The sequence below is a fragment of the Doryrhamphus excisus genome, chromosome 18 (genome assembly GCF_030265055.1).
Source record: "Doryrhamphus excisus isolate RoL2022-K1 chromosome 18, RoL_Dexc_1.0, whole genome shotgun sequence".
NCBI classification, from domain to species: Eukaryota; Metazoa; Chordata; class Actinopteri; order Syngnathiformes; family Syngnathidae; genus Doryrhamphus; species Doryrhamphus excisus.
In genome coordinates, this window is record NC_080483.1 from 17219708 (window position 1) to 17242361 (window position 22654).

At 42.4% G+C, this 22654-nt stretch overlaps 1 protein-coding gene across 3 annotated transcripts in view; it reads right to left on the minus strand.

The window, feature by feature from the left end:
• Nucleotides 1-21646, minus strand: part of LOC131106265 (uncharacterized protein KIAA1755 homolog) — a 30988-nt gene extending 9342 nt beyond the window's left edge. For 2 of the 3 annotated variants that reach the window (XM_058055172.1, XM_058055171.1), the window contains exons 1-12: nt 20922-21639; nt 10227-10424; nt 8719-10162; nt 6294-6488; nt 6008-6128; nt 4284-4377; nt 2703-2789; nt 2517-2633; nt 1088-1186; nt 863-1011; nt 234-372; nt 48-164 (exon numbers count right to left, since the gene is read on the minus strand). In XM_058055172.1, the coding sequence (XP_057911155.1) occupies nt 48-164; nt 234-372; nt 863-1011; nt 1088-1186; nt 2517-2633; nt 2703-2789; nt 4284-4377; nt 6008-6128; nt 6294-6488; nt 8719-10162; nt 10227-10424; nt 20922-20924 (2763 nt within the window). In that variant the 5' untranslated portion in view covers nt 20925-21639. Of the gene's footprint in view, nt 1-47; nt 165-233; nt 373-862; nt 1012-1087; nt 1187-2516; nt 2634-2702; nt 2790-4283; nt 4378-6007; nt 6129-6293; nt 6489-8718; nt 10163-10226; nt 10425-20921 lie in introns of all 3 variants that reach the window. The other variant, XM_058055173.1, reaches the window with a different exon arrangement.
• Nucleotides 21647-22654: the final 1008 nt, after the last annotated feature.

Here is a 22654-nt window from a genome sequence, read left to right on the forward strand (position 1 = left end):
ATTAAATAGAAACAGTCAATAGTGGTTATCTATTATCTATTGTCTACCTTGGCTTCGATGAAGAACGCGTCAAACTGCTGCAAGATGTTCCCCGTGTATAAGTCATCTTCTTTGTCAAAGACCTTCAGCCCATGTTCGCCTTCCTGGTTGAACCACGCCGCAGCCTGCAGGGCGAAATATGGCGCAACTGCTTCACTGCATCACGACATCAGCACCGTGATTACTGGCGGTACCTCAGTGATTTTCTCCTCCGTCTCTCTGACCAGGAAAAGGAACTCCAACTGCTGAAGGGACTCATTTGATGTCATCACCAGCATGTGGAGCTTCTCCTCCACTTGGTTGTAGAGAAGCGTCACCGACTCCAGAGCATCTCTGACAAAATGGAAGGGCATTGTTGGTTGATATCCGTTGGAGTGAACAATAAAGTTGGGTCTGAATCCGTGGCGTCACTAGGCTTAGCTTAGGGGGGCTTCAGCTTGGGTCCATTTAATGGTGGCCTAAAACTATTAGCTGCTGTCCAAAAGTGGGAAAGTTAGATCCCGGTTCTTGTTCCTTATTTGTTTTTTGGATTTTTTTTGGATTTTTTTGAATATCTACTACATTCATTCATATCCTGTGCATCTCCAGGGGGCAAAGCCCCCCCTGTTCTCAGAACCGAGTGACGCCCCTTGTCTGAATCATCTCAAAGGCCGAAATAGACATGGACTTTGGACTACATTTCCTTGATTGGTGCTGTTATTCTTAATGGGGTTGGAAAATCTATCTTGGAATTCTGCTTCAGAGCTTTTCTTCCTGTCACTCTCACACACACCACTGACCTCAAGAAATGCAACTGTGACAAACCGGCGGTTCGACGAAGTACCTGTAGTCCTCAGACTGTGCAAATCTGAACTCTTCCCTCCTCAGCCTGGCGAGCACCGCCCCGCCTTCTCTCTGCAGCGTGACCAATCCCGCGTCCTTCAACACCTCCCTCATCAAATCTCCCTGTTCCTGAATGCATCGCCGCACTTCCTGCAGCAATAAGAAAACGAGTTGATGGCACACATTCAACAAAAATAATACCAGAGTAGGATTTTGTATGTTTTACCTGGGAAGTGTCCAGGATGTTGCTCTCGTTCACTTTGGAAATGGCTCTCTGCAACAAAATGTCAGCCTCTTGCAGGTCAGTTATGAAAGACATCAGTTTCTGGAATAGAATGAAATCAATATTTAGGAGAAAATAACACAGTAATGATATGTTGTCAGCAGAAGCCGCAATCAGCTCCATCCAATATGTTGGTTTACACTTCCTTCCTTAACCCTAACCCTAACCCTAACCCCTAACCTTAACTCTAACCCTAACCCTAACCCCTAACCTTAACTCTAACCCTAACCCTAACCCTAACCCTAACCCTAACCTTAACTCTAACCCTAACCCAAACCCTAACCCTAACCCCTAACCTTAACTCTAACTCTAACCCTAACCCAAACCCTAACCCTAACCCCTAACCTTAACTCTAACCTTAACCCTAACCCTAACCTTAACCCTAACCTTAACTCTAACCCTAACCCTAACCCTAACCTTAACTCTAACCCTAACCCTAACCCTAACCCAAACCCTAACCTTAACTCCAACCCTAACCCTAACCCAAACCCTAACCTTAACTCTAACCCTAACCTTAACTCTAACCCTAACCCTAACCTTAACCCTAACCTTAACTCTAACCCTAACCTTAACTCCAACCCTAACCCTAACCTTAACTCTAACCCTAACCCTAACCTTAACTCTAACCCTAACCCTAACCCTAACCTTAACCTTAACCTTAACCTTAACCTTAACCTTAACCTTAACCTTAACCCTAACCTTAACTCTAACCCTAACCCTAACCCTAACCCTAACCCTAACTCTAACTCTAACTCTAACTCTAACTCTAACTCTAACTCTAACTCTAACCCTAACCCTAACCTTAACTCTAACCCTAACCCTAACCCTAACCTTAACTCTAACCCTAACCCTAACCTTAACCTTAACCTTAACCTTAACCTTAACCTTAACCTTAACCTTAACCTTAACCTTAACCTTAACCCTAACCTTAACTCTAACCCTAACCCTAACTCTAACTCTAACTCTAACTCTAACTCTAACTCTAACTCTAACTCTAACTCTAACCCTAACCCTAACCCTAACCCTAACCCTAACCTTAACTCTAACCCTAACCCTAACCCTAACCCTAACCTTAACTCTAACCCTAACCTTAACCTTAACCTTAACCTTAACCTTAACCTTAACCTTAACCTTAACCTTAACCTTAACCTTAACCCTAACCCTAACCCTAACCCTAACCTTAACTCTAACCCTAACCCTAACCCTAACCTTAACTCAAACCCTAACCCTAAACCTAACCCTTCCTTCCAGATGGACCTCATGTCCTCATCATTACAATGAATTTGTCAACTTTTATTGAACACAAGGTTTGCCCATCTCCATCCTTTTTAGATATGCCATATTTTGAGTATAATAAAAGAATAATGAGTACTTGATGGAACTGCAACCAATCCGCATGGCTGTAGCTGAAGGTTCCTCCCAGGTCAGGGGTCAACTGGCAAGCTTCAACCGTCTTGTAGAGCGCTTTCATCGACGTCACCACGTCCATCTAAAAGGACAACAAGAACATTTGGGGCAAACGTCCGGAGAAGTACTTATCTGAGAAGATGTTTCCTACCTGGAGACCAGGCTGCTTTTCTGGACGTGGAGATGTGTCTTTATCCACCAGCATCACAATGCTGTGGACAGCGTGGAGAGCTTGCTCCTGGAGTAAATAAAAGAGGAAACATTTGGGGAAACTGACAAATACACAAATTACTTTATTGACGGAATTTTGGATGATATGGACAAAAGTATTTGGACACCCATTTCATTGATGAAGAGCCTCCTTATTATGTTTAAATTGTAATTATTTGTCTTTGGACTACTCTCTAAACGAGCTGTAAAAAAGCTGGAGAACATCCAGAATGTTTCTGCTGGAGTCCAGATTAGAACCAGGAAATATGACCACATTGGTCCAGTCCTCAGGTTTCTACACTGACTTCCTGTCGCTCAGAGAATACCTTTTAAAGTAGCTTTTCTTGTGTTTGAGGTTTTTCATGGTCTCTGACATGTTAGAGCCACAAAAACCATCTCCAGCTCTGAGAAGATCTGGGAGGGGTCTCCTACGGGTGTCCAGAGTCAGGACTAAATCCAGTCAAGCTACATTATGGAATAATTTTAGGAAGTTAACCAGTCCAGGGTGTATCCCGCCACTCACCAAAAGACAGCTGGGGTAGGCTCCAGCATACCGTCGTGAGGATAAGCGGCATCAAAAATGGATTAATGAATTTTATGAAGCAATTTTAATCCTTTTCTGTAGACCAGGGGTGCTCATTAAGTCGATCGCGATCTACCGGTCGATCGCGGAGGTGGTACTGGTCGATCGCTGGTCGATCGCGGCGTGACATTAAAAAAATATCATCCCAGCATCAATGCCGTCACTTGATTGATATACAGGGCAGCCATTCAGATGACAACTGAATGTTGCCCTTCGGGCGACCAATCAAATCAAACAACGTCTCTAAGTGCAGCAGAACTTACGATGTCAGCCTATCATCCATCCCCGTTACTTGATTGACATACAGGACAACCAGTCAGATGACAACTGAATTTTGACCTTTAGGTCACCGCTCATGCGTAAACAACGATGCAAAGTGCTAAGCTAGTCGGCGAATTGCGTCAGATTTTAAGCCCTCGCTAAAGTTTATGGTCACTAAAATGAGTGAAGGAGCTGGACCAAGTAAAAAGGCAAAAACTGGACCAAGTAAAAAGGCAAAAAACATATCACTTCCATACGGAATGGGAGGTGGACTTTTTTTTCACAATGTCTTTTTCGAAGTGCGTTTGCCTCATATGCCATTCTACCATCGCAGTACCAAAGAAGGGAAATGTGGAGTAATGTGGAGGTAATTACAAAAAATGTTAATAGTTAATTATGTGTGTTTTGCAATATTGGCTCATTTGGTTATGTAAGGTACATCAACATACATTGTACGTACAAATAATCCTCAATACATTTGAAAATAAATAGATGTTTTGCATTTTTGTAGTGGGTAGATCATTTTGACTCGGTCATTTTAAAAGTAGCTCGCATGCTGAAAAAGTGTGAGCACCCCTGGTGTAGAGCACTTTGCTCCATAAAGAAAATAGCCTTGCCTTAAGACATTTTATGCTAACAAAATAGCGTTGGGCCTAACTTTAGTGTCGTTATCTTAACCTGAGCCATGAGCAGAGCCTTGTAGAGGTGAGGTGGGGGGGCCTTCTTCCTGGCATCGATGACCAAAGTCAGTCCCAGTTCTCGCACATCTTTCCTAACAAAACAATGAGTCAACGTGAGGACACATTTAAACGCGTTCTTTTCACCACGGCCGTCTTTGCGTGCCAGGCTCTTCCAACCTTTCATCGCATGTCACCACACAAACGAGTGTTTCTCTTTTTATCTCTGTCAAACATTCCTACATCCCACACACTCATGCCGCCATAATGGAGCCATTTTGGTTCGCTGTTGTGCAGGCTTGCAGAAAGTTGGATTTGTCTGCTGAGTCTGTCAGGGGACCGCATACCAGACAGTTGGCAGCTGGCCTGGATGCATACTGTTATACTGCTGGGGCTCCCGACGCAGGAATGGGGCCTAGCAGACAAGTGCAATCGCTTCTCCGACTTCAAAGACCGGGAATGCTAATGTAAACATAAAACAGTGTTGGAGCGTCAGTAGGCATCTCACAGGTAGTGGTGACGAGGAGAAAGGTCAGCATGAATGAGTCTCATAAAAGTCCAGTTTAAAAAGACACGGCAATGACTGGACAGTTGATGCACCAAAGCCTGGAGTTAAAGTACATGCAATACTTTGCTTTATACTGCCCTCTTCTGGCCTTATCGATGATTACAAGACCATCACTTTATGCACAATAACAATGTTAAGCATTCAGAACCTTTAGTATTTTGGTAATGGTAATGGTAATGGTAATGGTAATGGTAATGGTAATGGTAATGGTTTAATTTCATTTGAACATGCATCAGATTCCAATTGAGTGCATCCCATAATCAATTCCCAGTTCCACATGTCCAAAAGGAGTAGGAAGAAGCAAAGCTTATTAAATCCTACCCCTCCATCTGGTACTTTTACAACTGTTACATTTGTTCACTTCCTGCTTTCCATAATACAGTTTAAGGTTTTTTTTATTATTATTTTTTTTAATAATGTACCTCGTACCGAAGTATTTTAATAAAGCAACAATTCCTATTTGTACTTTAAAAATTCAATTAATTGGAAGTCCATTTCATATGAAGGAAAATAAATAGTGGGATTTGGTGCTTGTAAAAGTACTCCACATATACAGAACATACATTTTCACCTCTTTACTTCTGATTACATGCTACTAATTAAACATCCAGACACTCTGCAGCTTTGACAATATGACTAGGAAGACTCAGCAAGATGCTAGTTTGGTCTCGGTATTTTTTCACCTGAGGACGCTGCTAATTTAACTCGCTCAACAGGAAGCACTGGCATTGTGCTGGAAGATACAGCCATGCCATCAGTCGTTATCCCAGTAAAAGCGGATATTATAAGTCTGTTTGTTGTCTTCTTATTCTGTCAATGAACAGTTTAGCATTCGTGCTACACGATATCGCTATAAGACTGGGTTTTGTGTTTCACTATAGCTGGATCTGCCGAGCGCCCAGCAACGTTATTCTCTGTCTGGGTGGAGGGAAGGAAAAATTTAGTTGTCGGCGTTGGAATCACAAAATCTGTTATGATTAGTGGTAGCAAACATGCTTTTTACGCTATTGTTGTCCGGGTATTGTGGCATTATAGTCCCAGTAATACGGCAAAATATGTTATCATAAGTACGCCCGTTACTACATGGTCAAGCTAGTATATCAAATGAAAAAACGTCCTTAACTGTTAACTGTTTTAGTTGATGCTGTGTGCCGTACCTGGGGATGGAGTGGAGATAGAGCAGCAACATGCAGAGATTCTGTGCTGATGGAGGAGTCGAGGTCCACTTCCTGTCACAGTAAAGCTCCACCACCGCCCTGCCAGTCTTGTCCCGGCTGCCTGGAGGTGAAGAGAGCCATAAAAAGAGAAAAAAATGTAGTCATTTACATGAGGTGCCGACATAAACGACCCACCATGATTACAGTCTGGAATGATAAACGCTGCTCTTGTTTATGAGTACCGATCTACGAGTACTCTATAATACTACAAATAAATTGAAAGTACCTGGTAAACAAATAATACCCAGCTCAAGCAAAGCGCTGACGCTTTGTAGACCGGACGCCAGACATTGAGGAGTTGAGTCAGAACCGACAGATAGAAGAAGGTGAGAAGATGAAATGTCTTGGTTCTTTAGGTTCTGGGGTCTCGCATGTGGTCCATCTGAAGTGGCGGGAGTATTACTCTCACTTGACTGGGAATCTGTCAGAAAACATGAACAATAAAGTATTATTAAGCAACTAGATCAGTAGTTAATAATAACGATTAGTCTATCAGTCATTAGTCATCGGTCTATCCGTTTTCTTTGCCATTGGTCATTGACAAAGTCAGGTCTTGTCTCAGTCGGTATTGTGTGCGACCTTCAATTCCATCGCCGGCTATTGATTTGTACCGTGAGTTGTCATTTAAAAACATGCTTTAGTGACAGACAGAAGGTGAGAAGATGAAATGTCTTGGTTCTTTAGGTTCTGGGGTCTCACATGTGGTCCATCTGAAGTGGCGGGAGTATTACTTTCACTCAACTGGGAATCTGTCAGAAAACATGAACATTCAAGTATTTTTAAGCAACTAGATCAGTAGTTAATAATAAAGATTAGTCTATCAGTCATTAGTCATCGTTTTGTTTGCCATTGGTCATTGACAAAGTCAGGTCTTGTCTCAGTCGGTATTGTGTGCGACCTTCAATTCCATCGCCGGCTATTGACTTGAACCGTGAGTTGTCATTTAAAAACATGCTTTAGTACAAAGTCAAAAAAACCTGAATTGTGTACTTTTCACTAAACTATTCCTGACCCTGAAGCCTTCTTGAAGCCACTTTAAGAGCCACTCCAGGCACCCGTAGAGCCGCATGTGTAAGGCTCTTCAAACGTGGACGTGGTTTCTGTAACTAAACACCGAAGTGGCCCGGCTACTAAGCCTGCCTTTGATTTCTAACATCTTAATTGGCTTCTCGTCCGAGCCAACAAAGGCTCCTCTGTGCTTTCTGTCTTTGCTACTCTAACAGCCCATGACATGCGTATCTGCACTCAGGATCTGAGCATGCTCCTTCTCTCGGGAAGTCGGGGATCGTTAATGGCAGTGGGTGCGGAGGACACTGAATCGCTCTTCTGACATGCTATGCTATGCTATCTCTCTTACAGAGCATGAATGCATCGGGGACCTCCCGTTTCAATGGGGCGCAGCAGGCCATTTCCTGTTATTATGATGATGTAAATGCGGTCGTATTACAAAAGATCAGGGAAAATGTGTCGAGAATAGCTTGTGGCATTTAAACCGTGATTGTAATACGTGACCTTTAGTGACGCATGAAAGGGAGCGGTGGGCAAAGTCCGAGGCGGGGGCTATTTGCATCCCGTAGCTGGGCTTTTTAGTGGCCTGCGGCGTATTCTAACTTAACGACGTCAGAACATCATGATGGGGGTTTAGGGTCACACAGGAAAAATGTAATGCAATGAGGAATAACTTGAAATGTTGACTCAATTGATGCTATTAATAATCAAATTAATCAATTTAATCAATTTAATCGATTCATCTTTGCACCTCGGAAAACATCACAAATATTCTAGCAACTACCATACTGTCTTAAAGATAGGTCCACCCTGAATATTGGATAGGCTCATGGATGAGCTGGGGCCTACCCCAGTAAATTTTGGACAATCTGAACTATCATTATATGTCAAATGAGCATCATAACTTGGCGAACGTGCATTTTTCAAGCAGGTCTCTGTGTGGTACCTGAGCTTTGTGGCTGGTAGGGATGATTGACAACGTCAATCATCAGGTGCCAATTGTTGGTTTGGGTGTACAGATTTTGGATACACAGTAAGAAATATCAGACGGTTTTCCAGGGAAGAAACAATTTGTCTTCATTCATTCATTCATTCATTTTCTACCGTGTTTCCTCACAAGGGTCGCGGAGATGCCGGAGCCTATCCCAGTTCACTTCGGGCAAGAGGCGAGGTACACCCTGGACTGGTTGCCAGCCAATCCCAGGGCACATATAGACAAACAACCATTCACACTCACATTCATACCTATGGACAATTTGGACCTAGCATGTTTTTTTTGGGGGGGGGGGACCGGAGTACCCGGAGAAAACCCACGCATGCACAGGGAGAACATGCAAACTCTACACAGAGATGGCCGAGGGTGGAATTGAACCCTGATCTCCTAGCTGTGAGGTCTGTGCGCTAACCACTCGACCGCCGTGCAGCCACAGTTTGTCTTATGTTCTGATATTTACTTTTGGTTTTAGTGTGTTTATTTTACAAAAAGTGAAGAATATTAAAGTTTGATTTCAGTATGTGAACTTCTTGTGTGTTTTGACATCCCTTATGTAAGAGCATCCAACCGATTTTGAGCAAAAGTATTTCAGGTATTTATAATCCATACTGACAAAATGGAAAAGGACTCCATGGTTTTAAGTCCTCACCTTTTGTAGAGTTCCCCTTTGGAGTCACCAGATCCAACAGTTCACCTTTGTGAACTGCGTCTGGACAAATATCACTGTGGCTCCTGGTGCTGGGTTCATAGGAACGTGGACTTCCTTGAGGAGTGTCAGATACCGTAGAGAGAGACCGAGATTTCCATTTGTGTTTTCCTGGCGGTTTCCCGACATCGTTGTTCTCATGATCACAATTATCCAGAAGCGACTCAGGGTGCCGTGTGTCCTGAGAGGTATTCTCGATGTAGACTTTACTTAAGCCAGGGCTTGATTTCAAAATAATGGTCGACTCCTCTGCTTCGGGAGGATTTTTGTGATGGGAGCCAATGAATTCTGCCGTTGGCTCACAGAGGTGTCGGTATTGGCCCGACACGGGCGTTTTACAGCGGTTACTCAACTGTCCAAGTACGTTGTTGTAGTCCTCAAATGTAGCCTGGGATCTTAAGTCCAAGTCCTCACAAAGGCTGTCCTCCTCCAGCGCTGCAAGGAGGTCCACACTCCCCTTCTCAAAGGGAACAGGGTTACTCAGCGCCGCCAGGTAAGAGTCTCTATTCCGGCACTTGACGTCTTCCCCTGAGGGATCCCCCCCCAGGTTTCTTTGGCTGCACGGTGTACAAGGGTCCTCTGCATACTGAAGGGTGCGCCCGCAAAAAAGGCTACCCCCAGGTAGTGCTGATGGTGGGGGTCTGACAGGTTTGACCAAAACCGAATTCGACAGATTTGGATGGTTTCCATGCTTTAGCACCAACTGCTTTTCTTTAGCGACATCCACCAAGTCCACATAATCACCTTCACCCTCTGGATAGGTTCGGCTGTCCCAGGTGTTGGGCGACACCCAACCCACAGGTCTGACTAGAGGTTTGGGAGAGGATTTGGGCATTCGTTTATGATGTAGTTTGACAACTTTGGAGGAATAGTCCACAGGCCTCAAAGATGCTGACATGTTGTCCTTTAAAGGAATAATCCTGGCCTCCAACGGCAGAGTAGATGCGCCATAACTGCGAGGAACGGACATCAGCTTTGGCTCAGCGGAAGCTTCCTGATAAGCGGTCGTAACCTTTGGCTTGTCTAAAAACTCTGGGATGGCTACGTCTTCCCACGGAAGCTTGATTACTCCTTGGTCAGTGCAAAGTAAGCAGCGAGACAGAGGAGTCCCGTGGCGTCCTTCGTTGATGTCCTGCAGCCAGTCTTTGGTGAAGATACAAGGGTAGGACGTCTCGGGAATCGGGGTCTCCTCCACTTCCCGACATCCTTCTTCCAGGAGACTTTTGAGGACAATACGAGCTGCTTGATCGCCAAAAGGTTCCACCTGGAAATAAAAGTCCCCGGGACGCAGCAGCAAAGGGTTCACGGGAGCTAACTGGACAACAGTTTTGTCATGGAGACACAGAGGCCAGCCCTCGCAGCGGAAAACCACATCCGAGTATCCAGCCTGGAAAACAGGAACGTTTTAGTATTACTAGCTTGATAGTCCAGATGAAGGTACTGATACTTACACATGCTGCTTGTTGTACACTTTCCAACAAGTGTTTGGAGGGGATGAGAAAGTCCAGCAGGCACTGCAAGGCATCGCCATGGTAACGCTCCTCGATAGTGCGGAAGAGCTGGCAGAGGACGATTGGCGCTGTGGCTTCAAAAGGGGGATAGAGCGCTGATAGGGCGCTCTGGATGGACGAATCTAGAGATTCCGGGTTCTGGACAACAAAACCAAGATGGAGGTCAGTCATGGACTGGAGGTCCATTGAAGAAACCTAAAATGAATCCTTCACAATCAGAAATACATACATATATTTAGTACATAAAACTTCATTTTTATTTTGAAACAACATTTGAACTGTATCTGGGGATGATTAAATCTGAGCAAGCATCTTCTTCCAGATATTATTTATACTTTGGACCAGCTGTGCAACAGTTGAAACAGGAAAACACATGCTAGCTATCAATTATAACGTCTAAAATTATCTCTACGCAACACATATGATCTGCAATCTCTAATTTGGAATATCTTGAAGTTCATTTGCAGAGTTAATTTTAAGTATGTTTGTATTTGAAACTGGTGTTGGGCCAATGGAATTAATCTCGCAACTACTCTGTCACGCTAAGTATTTGAAAAAGAATCAGATCTCACAGACACAACGATTCTCACGATTTGGACACTTTGTAATTTGACATGAGCCTCTGCATGAAAGGGGCTGTATACATCGTCCATTTTTCTCTATGCCGCTTATCCTCACCAGGGTCGCGGGGGTATGCTGGAGCCTATCATAAAATGAACATAAAAATGACATTTCATAAACAAGGTCTTGACAATCTTTTTGGCTCTAAACGTTGTTTACCCGCAGACTGCAGCATGCCTGCTTTTCATCCGAAGGGTTCCCAGTGCCCTGCTGTGTTAATCTCCAGACCCACAAAAGGAGTTTTCACCCCCTTCCTCATTTAGCCTTACAGCCACACCAAGACCAGGGACTGACCCCGAATAAGCACGGCACAGCGGCTTCAAAGACCTCAAAAAGTGGAGCATACCGATCATGGAAATTTTCAGTAAAGTATTTAATAGGGTTATTATCGGTACCGATAATTATCATCCTGATTTCAGCATAAAAATGCGATATTGGTTGATGGAAGTATCAGATTTTTAAACAGGAGATATGTCATGTTACACATATTGGTATCGGTATCGAAAAGTAACAGTTGGGCAGTATCGGTTTTCGGCAAAAAAGCCAATATCGGACATCCGATATTGACTTAATACAGGGGTGGGCAAACTATGGCCCAGGGGCCACATGCGGTCCACCAAGCGTTTGAATCCGGCCCGTCGATTACTTTCAGAGTATTTCAACTTTTAACATGATGTCTTATTCATTCATTCATTCATTCATTTTCTATCGCCGGGGGGTGCTGGAGCCTATCCCAGCTGTCTTTGGGCGAGATCACACCAATCACAGGGCACATATAGACAAACAACCATTCACACTCACATTCATACCTATGGACAATTTGGAGTGGCCAATTAACCTAGCATGCTAGCATGTTTTTGGAATGTGGGAGGAAACCGGAGTACCCGGAGAAAACCCACACATGCACGGGGAGAACATGCAAACTTCACACAAAGATGGCCGAGGGTGGAATTGAACCCTAGTCTCCTAGCTGTGAGGTCTGCGCGCTAACCACTCGACCGCCGTGCCGCCCATGTCTTATTCAGTAAAAACGAAAAAAAACTGTAAAATTAAATTTCGTAGTTTGAGTGAAATGAGAACATATAGCTGATAGTATGACACTTTTATCAAATAAAATTAGACTAATAATTGAAGGCGGACTGTTAGAATTATAAGTGTAAAATAGTGTGTGTGTGTGAAATATGTATTCTGGCCCCCCGCACAATTTTGTTAACTCAACGCGGCCCACGAGTCAAAAAGTTTGCCCACCCTTGGCTTAATATATAAGCTTAAGTATAATCTTAATAAGCTTAATAAGCCTAATAACTGTGATGTTTGATCTCCCAGCGTTTGCTATCTCTTGTAGACAGGCCATGTCCTCAGTTGAAAAGAATGTTTCCTTTTTTGTGCACATCTGTAACAATAGATTATCTAAAGGAGAACTAAATGCCTCCGAGGTTCGCTATTGAGCAGTAATGCATCACAGCTGTTTAAGGCTTTTCCATGCTAGACTCTACTGTATGTACAGTATGTGGGAAAACATTACCATACTATACAATGGAGCTGCATTTCTCAGTGTGGAAGATTCTTTCTCATCAAAGTCCTCTTCGGCACGTGTTTTCTTACCGATATACTGTACTATGTATCAGGATTCAAACGTGCTTCAAAGTGTTTGGGTACAGCTCAGCCTTGACCTCCGATGTTGTCATAACATTTCTTTAACGCATTTGCACTTTTGTTTTGTTTAGCTTAAATCGTTCATCTTAAAAGTTTCAGTGTGGGTCGGATTTGTCTTTAAAACCTGAGATGTTTCTCCCCACAGAGCGGACCTCCTCCCTGTGTCTCAGTGGGTGGTTTGGCTAGTCATGTTCACAAGAGGAAGACCGTCACTAAGATTTAGTAAGGGGAGCTTTGCTAGAATCCCGGTCGCACCCAGACAGCAGGGGAGTTGCCTTGCTATTTCTTAGTACAACAAATGTGAAAAATTCCCCAAGACATGCCAAAAAAACTGAACTTATTAAACATTTCCCTTCTTAGCGTTCACAAGGAGTGATTGATAGAGTATTGAATGACCATAATCATTTCATCATAATCACACAAGAACAAATTGACAAAAGCTTAGCATTTGCTATCGATGCCATCGTGTGGAATCACTCACGTTTCTATCTCATTCCACTTCCTGTCAAATATGTTTACACATTTTACCCGGCTCTCACTGCCTCTCTGGCGGCAGCTAGCTAGCTTGTTTTTGTGGCTATGTTGTGGCAAGTGGCTATCACGTTCATGGAATAAAGCTAACTCTCTTATTATCATTATAACATTTATCTCTTATCACTTATCAACAGGTAGCTCGTAAGCTAGCAGTAGCTCACTACTTAGTTAGCTTAGTTAAATAAGTTAAATCAATAAGGTAATAAATAAGTCCTAAAAATTATTTGTCATAAAAGAAAAGCTAGCTAGCTCATTTTTGTGGCTATGTTGTGGCAAGTGGCTATCACGTTCATGGAATGAAAGCTAACTCTCTTGTTATCATTATAACATTTATCTCTTGTCTTCAAAACACTCATGTGACTAAGTTGTTCAACATAAACACGTAGTATGTCAAGCTTTAAGACCGTGATGCTATCACAGTGGGTTTCCAACAGGTAGCTTGTTAGCTACCAGTAGCTCACTACTTAGTTAGCTTAGTTAAATAAGTCAAATCACTAAGTTAATACATAAGTCCTAAAAATTATTTGTCATAAAAAAAATAAAAAGCGACCTAGCTCGTTTTTGTGGCTATATTGTGGCAAGTGGGATAAAAGCTAACTTGCTTTTTTTTAAAGTGTCACTTGTTATCATTCATTCATTAATTTTCTATACTGCTTATAACATTTATCGCTTGTCTTCAAAACACTCCATGTGACTAAGTTATTCAACATAAACACGTAGTATGTCCAGCTTTAAGACAGTGATGCTATCACAGTAGCTCGTAAGCTAGCAGTAGATCACTACTTAGTTAGCTTAGTTAGCTTAGGTAGCTTAGTTAAATAAGTTAATAAGTTAAATAAATAAGTTAATAAAGAAATAGCCTCATCTCTAATTAATTAATTAATGCAGTTGTTAATTAATTCATTCAGTTGTTCTCTTTTTTGTCCATATACGTGTGAAAGATTTTTTTTTTAGTATTTGACACAAACCGGAATTTAATTTGAAGCATGTTTTAGAATTCCCAGCATGGAAAACCACACAACACACAAACATTTCCCAGCATTCTTAGATCCAACCTTGTGGGAAAAGCATTTAGTTTCATTTGGTTTACAGAAACAACGTTGCTACTTTTCACAGCTTCAGTCAGAGATTAGCGTTCCATCAGACTTCTAGCCCGGCCCGTTATCTTGTTTGCGGGGAAAGTAGCGACTGGCAAGCTGATGGTCAAATTCCCAGCCGCCTCCTCAACACATTCAACACGGGGGGATTCCCTCTCTGCCCACCATTGGCCGTGCAGTATGTCATTTAGTTGTAAAAGGGATTATAGTCTCCTGCAAAGATCATTGTGTAACCTGATTTGGCGTGCTGGTGCGGACAAGAATGATTTGCAATAAAACTTCAGCCTCTCTTTGTCTTGTCTGCTATTTAAGGCCCCCCCTCGGAGCTTTTTGCTGGTCTTTGTTTCTCTATATTGCCTCTGGCTTTGGGTCAAAGAAGCAGATTTGAGCCCCAGTATAAACAAGTTGTCAAGGTTTGTATCGCTCTGCCGTCGGACATCAAGAGACAAAAGGTTAGAAGAGGCAAAGCTGGACATGCTGGGATGGCGGAGATTAACCAAATGGATTCTTAGATGTCATCACTTTTTGGGGGATATTTTCCCCCCATCAGTTGTGGGAACAGACTCTAAAGCAGTGGTCTCAAACTCGCAGCCCGCGAGCCAAATGCGGCCCGCGAGACGCTAGTTTAAGGCCCCCACCTTGATACCAAAGTTTAATGTTGAAATGACAGCGTAAAGCTGTGTGCACACCGGACACAATTAACATGATTTTGCCCCGTTACCCTGTTACCCCGCCCTGTTTTGCTTTGGATTAGCAATGAAGCTAAAGGCTTATGACGCTGGGTACAAATAAATGCAGGAAATGATTTGGAATAAAAGGGAAAATACACGTCAAGATTAAGCATCTCATCAAACATGTTGTTAAAGTTACCACGCTGCTCCCAGATGGAACTGAGTACCATGCTAACTTGCTAATTGGGTCCAATTATTAAGTTTCATTATTGTTCATGTTAAAGGTTAAATAACTGTTAATGCTGTACATTTGAATCTGAAAAAAATAATTTCTCTACCAACTGTATGTGGTTTCTTACGTTTTTCTTATTTGCTGTTTTATTATTATTTTACTTATTTATTACTGATTGATTGATTTATTGTCTTTATTCTTAATTTGTTTATTTATTTATTTTTATCTTATTTTGTGTATAGAAAAATAAAAATGAAGATATTTGAGAACAGTGGAATGTTTTATCAGATATTTTGGTGTGGAAAACCGGAACCAAAGTACTGAAAAAGTGTAGGGTATAGCAGAAGCAAAAGCATTGAAGATAGTTTTTTTTATTGATTTTTTTTCCAGTTTTTAATAAATGCTGTAGGAGCTATTTATTGGTGTGTTCCTAGGTTTCTGATATCTGTTGATTTATTTTTTGTTGTTGTTGTTTTGTTTGGATTACTTGATAATATTTTCTTGTTAGTTATTTATTTATTTGTTTATCAATCATATTTTGTTGGGGTTAATTAGTAATTAATTTCTGGGTTTATTTCATTGGATAACACCCTGGGCACCTGCAATATATTTAGGTAGGCAGTGCTCACAGGACCAGCATGCACCGGGGTGGGCCTATGGTTTTTGTACCAGCGCAAGAGAGGCAACAGAAAAAGGCCCTTGTTCCTTTTTTGTTTGTTTGTTTGCTTGCTCGGTAATAAAAGGAAAGAAGAAGAAACGGAACAAGATTGTTGGGACAATGACTCTTTTGCCTGCGTAAAACAAAACCCATGATGCATCAGTGGCCTTTTGATTATAAGTTACGTTTATTATTTTAGTGAAGGACAAATAGTCACTACAAATGCGTTTTGGTTTTTTTTTGAAAACCTGATGTGGCCCGGCTTCACCCAGAACCTAGCTCCGGTGCCCCCCAGGTAAATTGAGTTTGAGACCCCTGCTCTAAAGCAACGCTAGGAAGGAACACAAGATGGTGCGTTTCATGTATGGACAAGCCCGTGTGTCTGAGGGCCTAATATGACAACATCAGCAACTCAGTCGTGACGACAGACGACAGACATTATTGGATATGACGCTTCACGTTTCCTTAAGTTCATCTCAGAATTTATCGACAAAAACTCTTTTTCTATTGTATTACTCGGAAAAAGAGGAACCTGCATGAACAATCCCAATCTCAGACCGCAAGCGCATATAAACATGTTAGTCCGCCTCCTCCACTCATTCCTCCACACAAGCACCAATGGAAGGTCACAGTTGTCCATGTGTGTGTGTGTGTGTGTGTGTGTGTGTGTGTTCCGCTCTTGCTAACCTCAACAGACAGGCACTCCATTCAGAGAGGACAACTTAAATCCCTATTCGTGATAAAAAAAAAAAAGTCCATTCCAGACCATCGCTTCTTTCACACAAAGATCCTGCAAAATGGCCTCATCAGTGCCACAACATTAGATCCAAGCTTTATATGCTCGGACCTTTTATACAGTAACCGGTGAAGCGGGATATTGCCATGACTGTGCACCTTCCTGAATTACACAGTCCAGATAAAAAAAGATTAAAGTAATCATTTTGAAAATCACTTTTTCATTATCAGTCAGTGAAACAATGGCCGACAACAAAACTGCACTCTAGCATATTGTACTATTGCAGTGATATATGGCAAATTCACTCGCTAGTAACAATAGTTGTTTACTGACCGTGTTGGTTGATCACCATCATAACTCCTTCTTTCTTCTATGCTAATTTGCTTTAGCGCTTTTTGAGGCGGTCTAGGCTGCACCGCTTCAGGTCACTGCTGTGCAACGTGAGGGCAGTCCAAGTTCCATTTTGTGGTGTTTTGGATATGAGTGGATTCAAAATGTAGCTTTATTTTGGTCCACCTCAGACAAAACAAACCATGAAACGATATCATCTCATATTAATGATCTCAATCTTGTTAGAAACACCTAGTTATGTATATTATATTTCCCTTCAGTCTTGCAGCAGCCCAGTCTGACAGTACTTAATTCTGGAAATTTACTTGAAAATGATGCCACATTTGCTGTATGTGTTTATATTTGCATCAATAAAATAAAATAAAAAATCTTGAACGACCTTCCGGTCGGGAAAACTCTACATACCATTTCCTGTATTCAGAAAGTCCATTCATCAAAATAAGCCCCAATCTACATGGACATGGACAGGCACTCATTTAGTCCAGTTTTTGCCCAGAGAACTGGTTTAGTCCAGCCCTTTTTCATTTGAAAAACAACAAACCTCATCCATAATCAAGTGTTGTTGCTCCATTCTCACCCAAACCACCTTTTTTTACTTTAGCTTGGTGAGTGGATATGGCATTGCATATTCATTTTGCCATAATATGTACATATATGGTTAGCAAGTAGCATTTAGCTCCAAAATATCGGCATGTGCTACGTAATTTAAATTGATTAACTGCGTATGTAAATCCTTACCAACAGGATCTCATCATTGTGTTGTTATTGATATTAATTATTGTCTGTCACTCACAGAAAATAAATTATGTGTTTATTTTATTTACACTTCAGGTTGAATGTCATTTTTTTGCGGCGTGAGGATTTGCTGTGCGCCAAGAACATTAGATCAGAAAGTTGGAACACGCCTGATTTAAAGTCAACTGCAGTTGACATTCCCTGTTGGTATAGACCAGAGATGCAAAATGAGGTAGAATAATTTGATCTTTTATCCCTACATGTTCTTGCTTTATATTCAGCTGAGATAAAAGCATTTGAAACATGAACAAATCCTTATGATACCATTAAGACTCCCTGGCTTTGTTTCCACAGCATGTGTTTGACGGGCCTATGTCCACATCTGGTGTAGTCCTGGACCATAGACAGGTTTTGCGTAAGTCCCCAAACATTCCACCACTTCAAACAATGTATGTGCATTTGTTTAGCTTATCTCAATGTAAGTGAGACAAATACACATCAGTTCTGCTGGGGTTTTGGTTCCGCACACAAAACCAAACCCGCCGTAACGCCGATAACACTCGTCCAAACACAGAGACCATCCATTTGTTCCGCTTTTAATCATTTAAGCAAGCGTCACAGTGGTCGACCAGAGTGGACAATTCCCGGACTTGAACCCGAAACACCACATCCCCATTGATTGAGAGTTGGGTTGGGCTAAAAAAGACCAGGCACCTAAAGGTGTCAGGGAGTGAGGTTTACTTCCTAATTGCATAGCTAAGTAAACTGCCACAGTACAAAACCGGCAACCTATTGATAGTGTTAGAAAGATTGTATGACTCCATTGTACCGTTGTAGTCTTGGTTTTCAAACAGTAACTTTCAGATACGCCGCGGTTCGGACAAAGTCTTAGAAAGCCGGTTGCTACACATATCGGCTATTCACTCCGCGCTCACTCTGTTTTGAAAAAAACACCGCACAGCACTTGACCCACTTTTGTGAAACCGAGACAATAAACACAGTCAAACTAGCGCCCGCAGCGCCAAATTGTGTTTGTTTTACTTACTGAAAGAAATAAAAAAAAAAGAATCCAGCTGCATAAGGTACTACATCGCTTGGCAATAAGATCAAGGAAGCTCAAATGATGATGATGAAGGGATGATGACTAGCTACTGTAGCGTTCACTCGACTAATCAGAGCAATGGACACCTATCAATAAGGTATTGTACTGTAATTGTACATTTAAAGAATATAACAGAGCATAAAGTATGCACCTTCTGACTGGAAATGACGCTAAGGGTGTCTGGTTACAAAGACTTCACTTTGCATTACTCAAATCAAACCCTGATTTCAATGTTTTCACGACAGGTTTCATGATTTGCATTGGCTTTGGATACACTTTGAATATTTCATCTGACACGGACGCTGGGAGTCAAACGTTGGCTGAACAAAAGCCAACATATTAAATATAAATGTCATTACTGTAGCTGTTTCACCTTACATGGTCTTCCTGCATGGTGCAACTGAAAGGTGGTCAGTGTAAATCAACAGCTACTACAAACAGTCCAGGCTGTAAAAACCAGTCAAACCAGTCAGCGCCACAGCAGATGCAAAGGAAGGACAGAGTGCAGCGACAACAATAATTCATAACCACACCACCGCTTTATTAAACAACCTCTCTCTACGGCTGGACGTTACCTGCCAGGCTTGGACTGATGTTATGGGTGGCCATGCTTTCGGTATATAGTACATATAAATATACTTTTTGGTACCCAAAAAATGAATATGGAGTGAGTTTCATCCTGTCCCTTTAAGTATAAATTTCTTATGCTGCTTACCAACAAACAGACAAACACTTAAAGGGGACCTATTATGCTTTTTCTAATTTTCTGACCTCTAAATGTAGTCATAATGATGTATTCTCGTGATAAACGATGCCAAAGTTTCAGATCAAGAGGTTTCCGCATTTGGATGTTAGCCCTGAAAGAAATTTGGGATGGCTCAAAACGCTCGGTTTCCAAAGGCGTGGTAAAACTGCCCCTTTGTGATGTCACAGATGCTCGGACCTCCTTATATGGACGTAGCTGTGAGACAGATAAAATCTCTGCCCTCCCCCAAACTCCACTGTTTACTTGCTAGCAATGCTTCAAAAGGGAAAGCCACATTTGCAGTGCAGTGTGACCAATCAGAGCAGAGTGGGCGTGCCTGGAGGCGGGCCGTGGGTGGAATACATTTAAACAAACCGGGAATTATGAAATCCAAAGAAATACAGCTGAATAGGTGCAGATCTATCTATTCTGGAAGGACTAGAACGCTTTCTGTGCTACAGGAGTCCACAACTCAATAGAAAATATCCAACAATTGCGATAAAATGTCAAGTTGTTATTGTTTTGTAGATGAATACGGCCCCTTATTAGTCTTAGGCACGTTTAAGCTAATGTTAAGTGTGTTCAATTAAGCATAACAATGGCTAAAGGAAATAAAATGTATTTTCCATCTCAAAACATTAGTTGGAAAATCAATTCTGAATCCCTGATGTCACTTCCTGTCCGCCACTCACTCCGCCCCCCCCTCGGAAACACATGTTTATCAACACACACAAGCACGAGTTGTACTTTAACATAGCTTATTTACTTTTATTATGTGTACTATGTTGGATGATACAAGTTTAAAGGTGACTACAGGGAGTTCATGTCTTGACGGCGGTAATATTAAAAATAAGGTCAAGATGAACAGGCTTTTGGTGGTACTACAAATATATCGTAGTCCAGTCCGGATGACTGTAAATACAACATACAGTTTATTGTTCTAATCTTTCTACAGGTTTGTTTTACGTACTGCGTCATCCACACGATTACTGAAATCAACTTTTAATTTGCAGCACGTTGTTTTCAATAAGACCCCCCCCCACACCACAACCCCCCCATCCTCTGCTGTATGAACTGTTGAACTGCAAAGCTGCAGAGGCATTCATACACAAAAAAGCCCTCTCTCCACTCACTGAAGAATTTGGGGCGTCCGCATGAATTGAAGCCTTTTAAAAGTGAAGGACTTGAAGAAGCTGAACAACGGAGCCTGTGCCGTTGTCTTTGTCAGTGGTTCTCACACTCCAGCAGCCCGAGATGGAAACAACCAAAAGGTTTTATAGTCTGGAAAGTTGACGTCAGAACTGTAGTAGGTACTGTCCTTGGGTGGGCTTAGTTTGTGTTTAAATTAAGGACTGACTTTGACTGATTGAGTCAAACACTTGGCAAGGACAAAGAGAACCATGCCCCAACCAGACACCCATGCCTTCTCCCACTAGGTCAGTAGAGCACTGGAGTTGTTCCACAACAAAGAACCCAAAGAACGTGCGTATACGTTACCATCTTCACTGCAGTTTCTCTTCAGTCAGGAACCGAATGTATCATAGTCCTCTCCAGAGAAGCTCCCCGAGATCTGCGCCGCGAGTCTTGCCATGTTTAGAGTAGCAACACAGAAGCTGTCATCTGCTGAAGTACGTCCACATGACAGTCCTGATGGAAAGCCCACGAAAGCCACCTTGATTCCTCATCAACGTCTCCGCGACTGCGAGAGCTCGGCAACGTAAAAAAGGAAAAAGTTGTCAAGCTGCCTGTTGAGCCTCCTTGTTCTTGTATCTCCGGTTCCTCGGAGTGTTTGAGCAAGTTGGGGGTGAAGTCGATAGAGTGAGAGGGAGAAACAAGGAGGGAGGGAAATAGAAGTTGTTGGAGAAAGGGGAGGAGGAGGAGCAGGAGGAGGAGGAGGAGGAAAAAAGCTTTCCCTTTTGGAGGAAATCCCCCTGGAGGCTTTTCAATTTCTTCTCTCTCACATTCACACGGTCCAAGCCGGCTTGATCGCACACCCGAACACACCCTCAGACATCATACATCATCATACCAACACCACGGCAACAAGGACTTTGTCAGGCGTTGAAGCACACTTCCATGCAGATGTCAGCGGTCCGTTATTAGAGCCCCTCATACGCGGCCCCTTTGGTTCTATTTTAAAACACCAGGAGCTTTTAGGAGGAGAAGGCCCTGCTAGAGTTCCACGGTCTGCTTCAGGCGTTCTCATTTCCTTCCTCCAGTGATTGTCTTCAGGCAGACACTCCGGTCTTTGACTGGAATGAAAGGCAGCCAGAAGGAGGGACTTCCTTGCCCCCAAGCAGCAGGCTAAGTGTCTTCACGTTTGACCTGCACAATGTCCTGCTGTACCCTCAAGACTCGTTTTTTTTTTTTGTCTTTGGAACATCTGGACTTGGGACAAGGTCTTGTGTTTGAAACCGACGTCAGCCTGCATCACATTCCCGAATGCAAAGATTGACAGGCCCTTTGCTTATTTCCCTCGGCTGGCTGCCAGAAAGTGAGCTTCAGTGAGATGGTTTAGACCTGGCCTCACGTTCCTGCTTCATTCCAGCTTGAGACTTCCTTGGATATTTTTCTTAGGATAGAACGGCTGAGTTGTGTTTCTTTTAGTCCGGCGGGTACTCCAGCTGAAAATCAGTCATCATTCCTACGTTATTCATCTTTAGGTTCCAAGGATGTCTCCGGTATTCCTCAAAAGGAATGTCAGGAAGCAGAAATAAAAAGTCTAACTGAGTTTCTTTTCTGGGATTTTGCCCATCATCCATAATCCATGTGAGAAAACCAGATGTCCCGTTCCTGCACGTTATGGACACACCTATGGTGCCTTCGAAACCGCAATGAAAACACATCTGAATGGTTTAATATATGTACATGCTGACCAAGTACTTCCTGTATGACTGTTCTGTGTATTTTGTTGTCTTTGGAGTTTTTGCAGTATTAGCTTATTAGCACCATGCTGATCAATAGTTCACAGTTCGTGGGGCCTGTGCGCTAAACCTTAGGTTTTTTTCATGTTAGGTTCAAGCCCTGAACTGACGGTGTCGTTCTGGATGCTGCTTATGCTCACCGTGGTATGCTGGAGCCTATCCCAGCTGTCCACCAGCCAATCACAGGGCACATATAGACAAACAACCATTCACACTCACATTCATACCTATGGACAATTGATATGTAAAAAACAAGATATGTATATCACTATATGTATATCACTATGTATATCACTATATGTATAT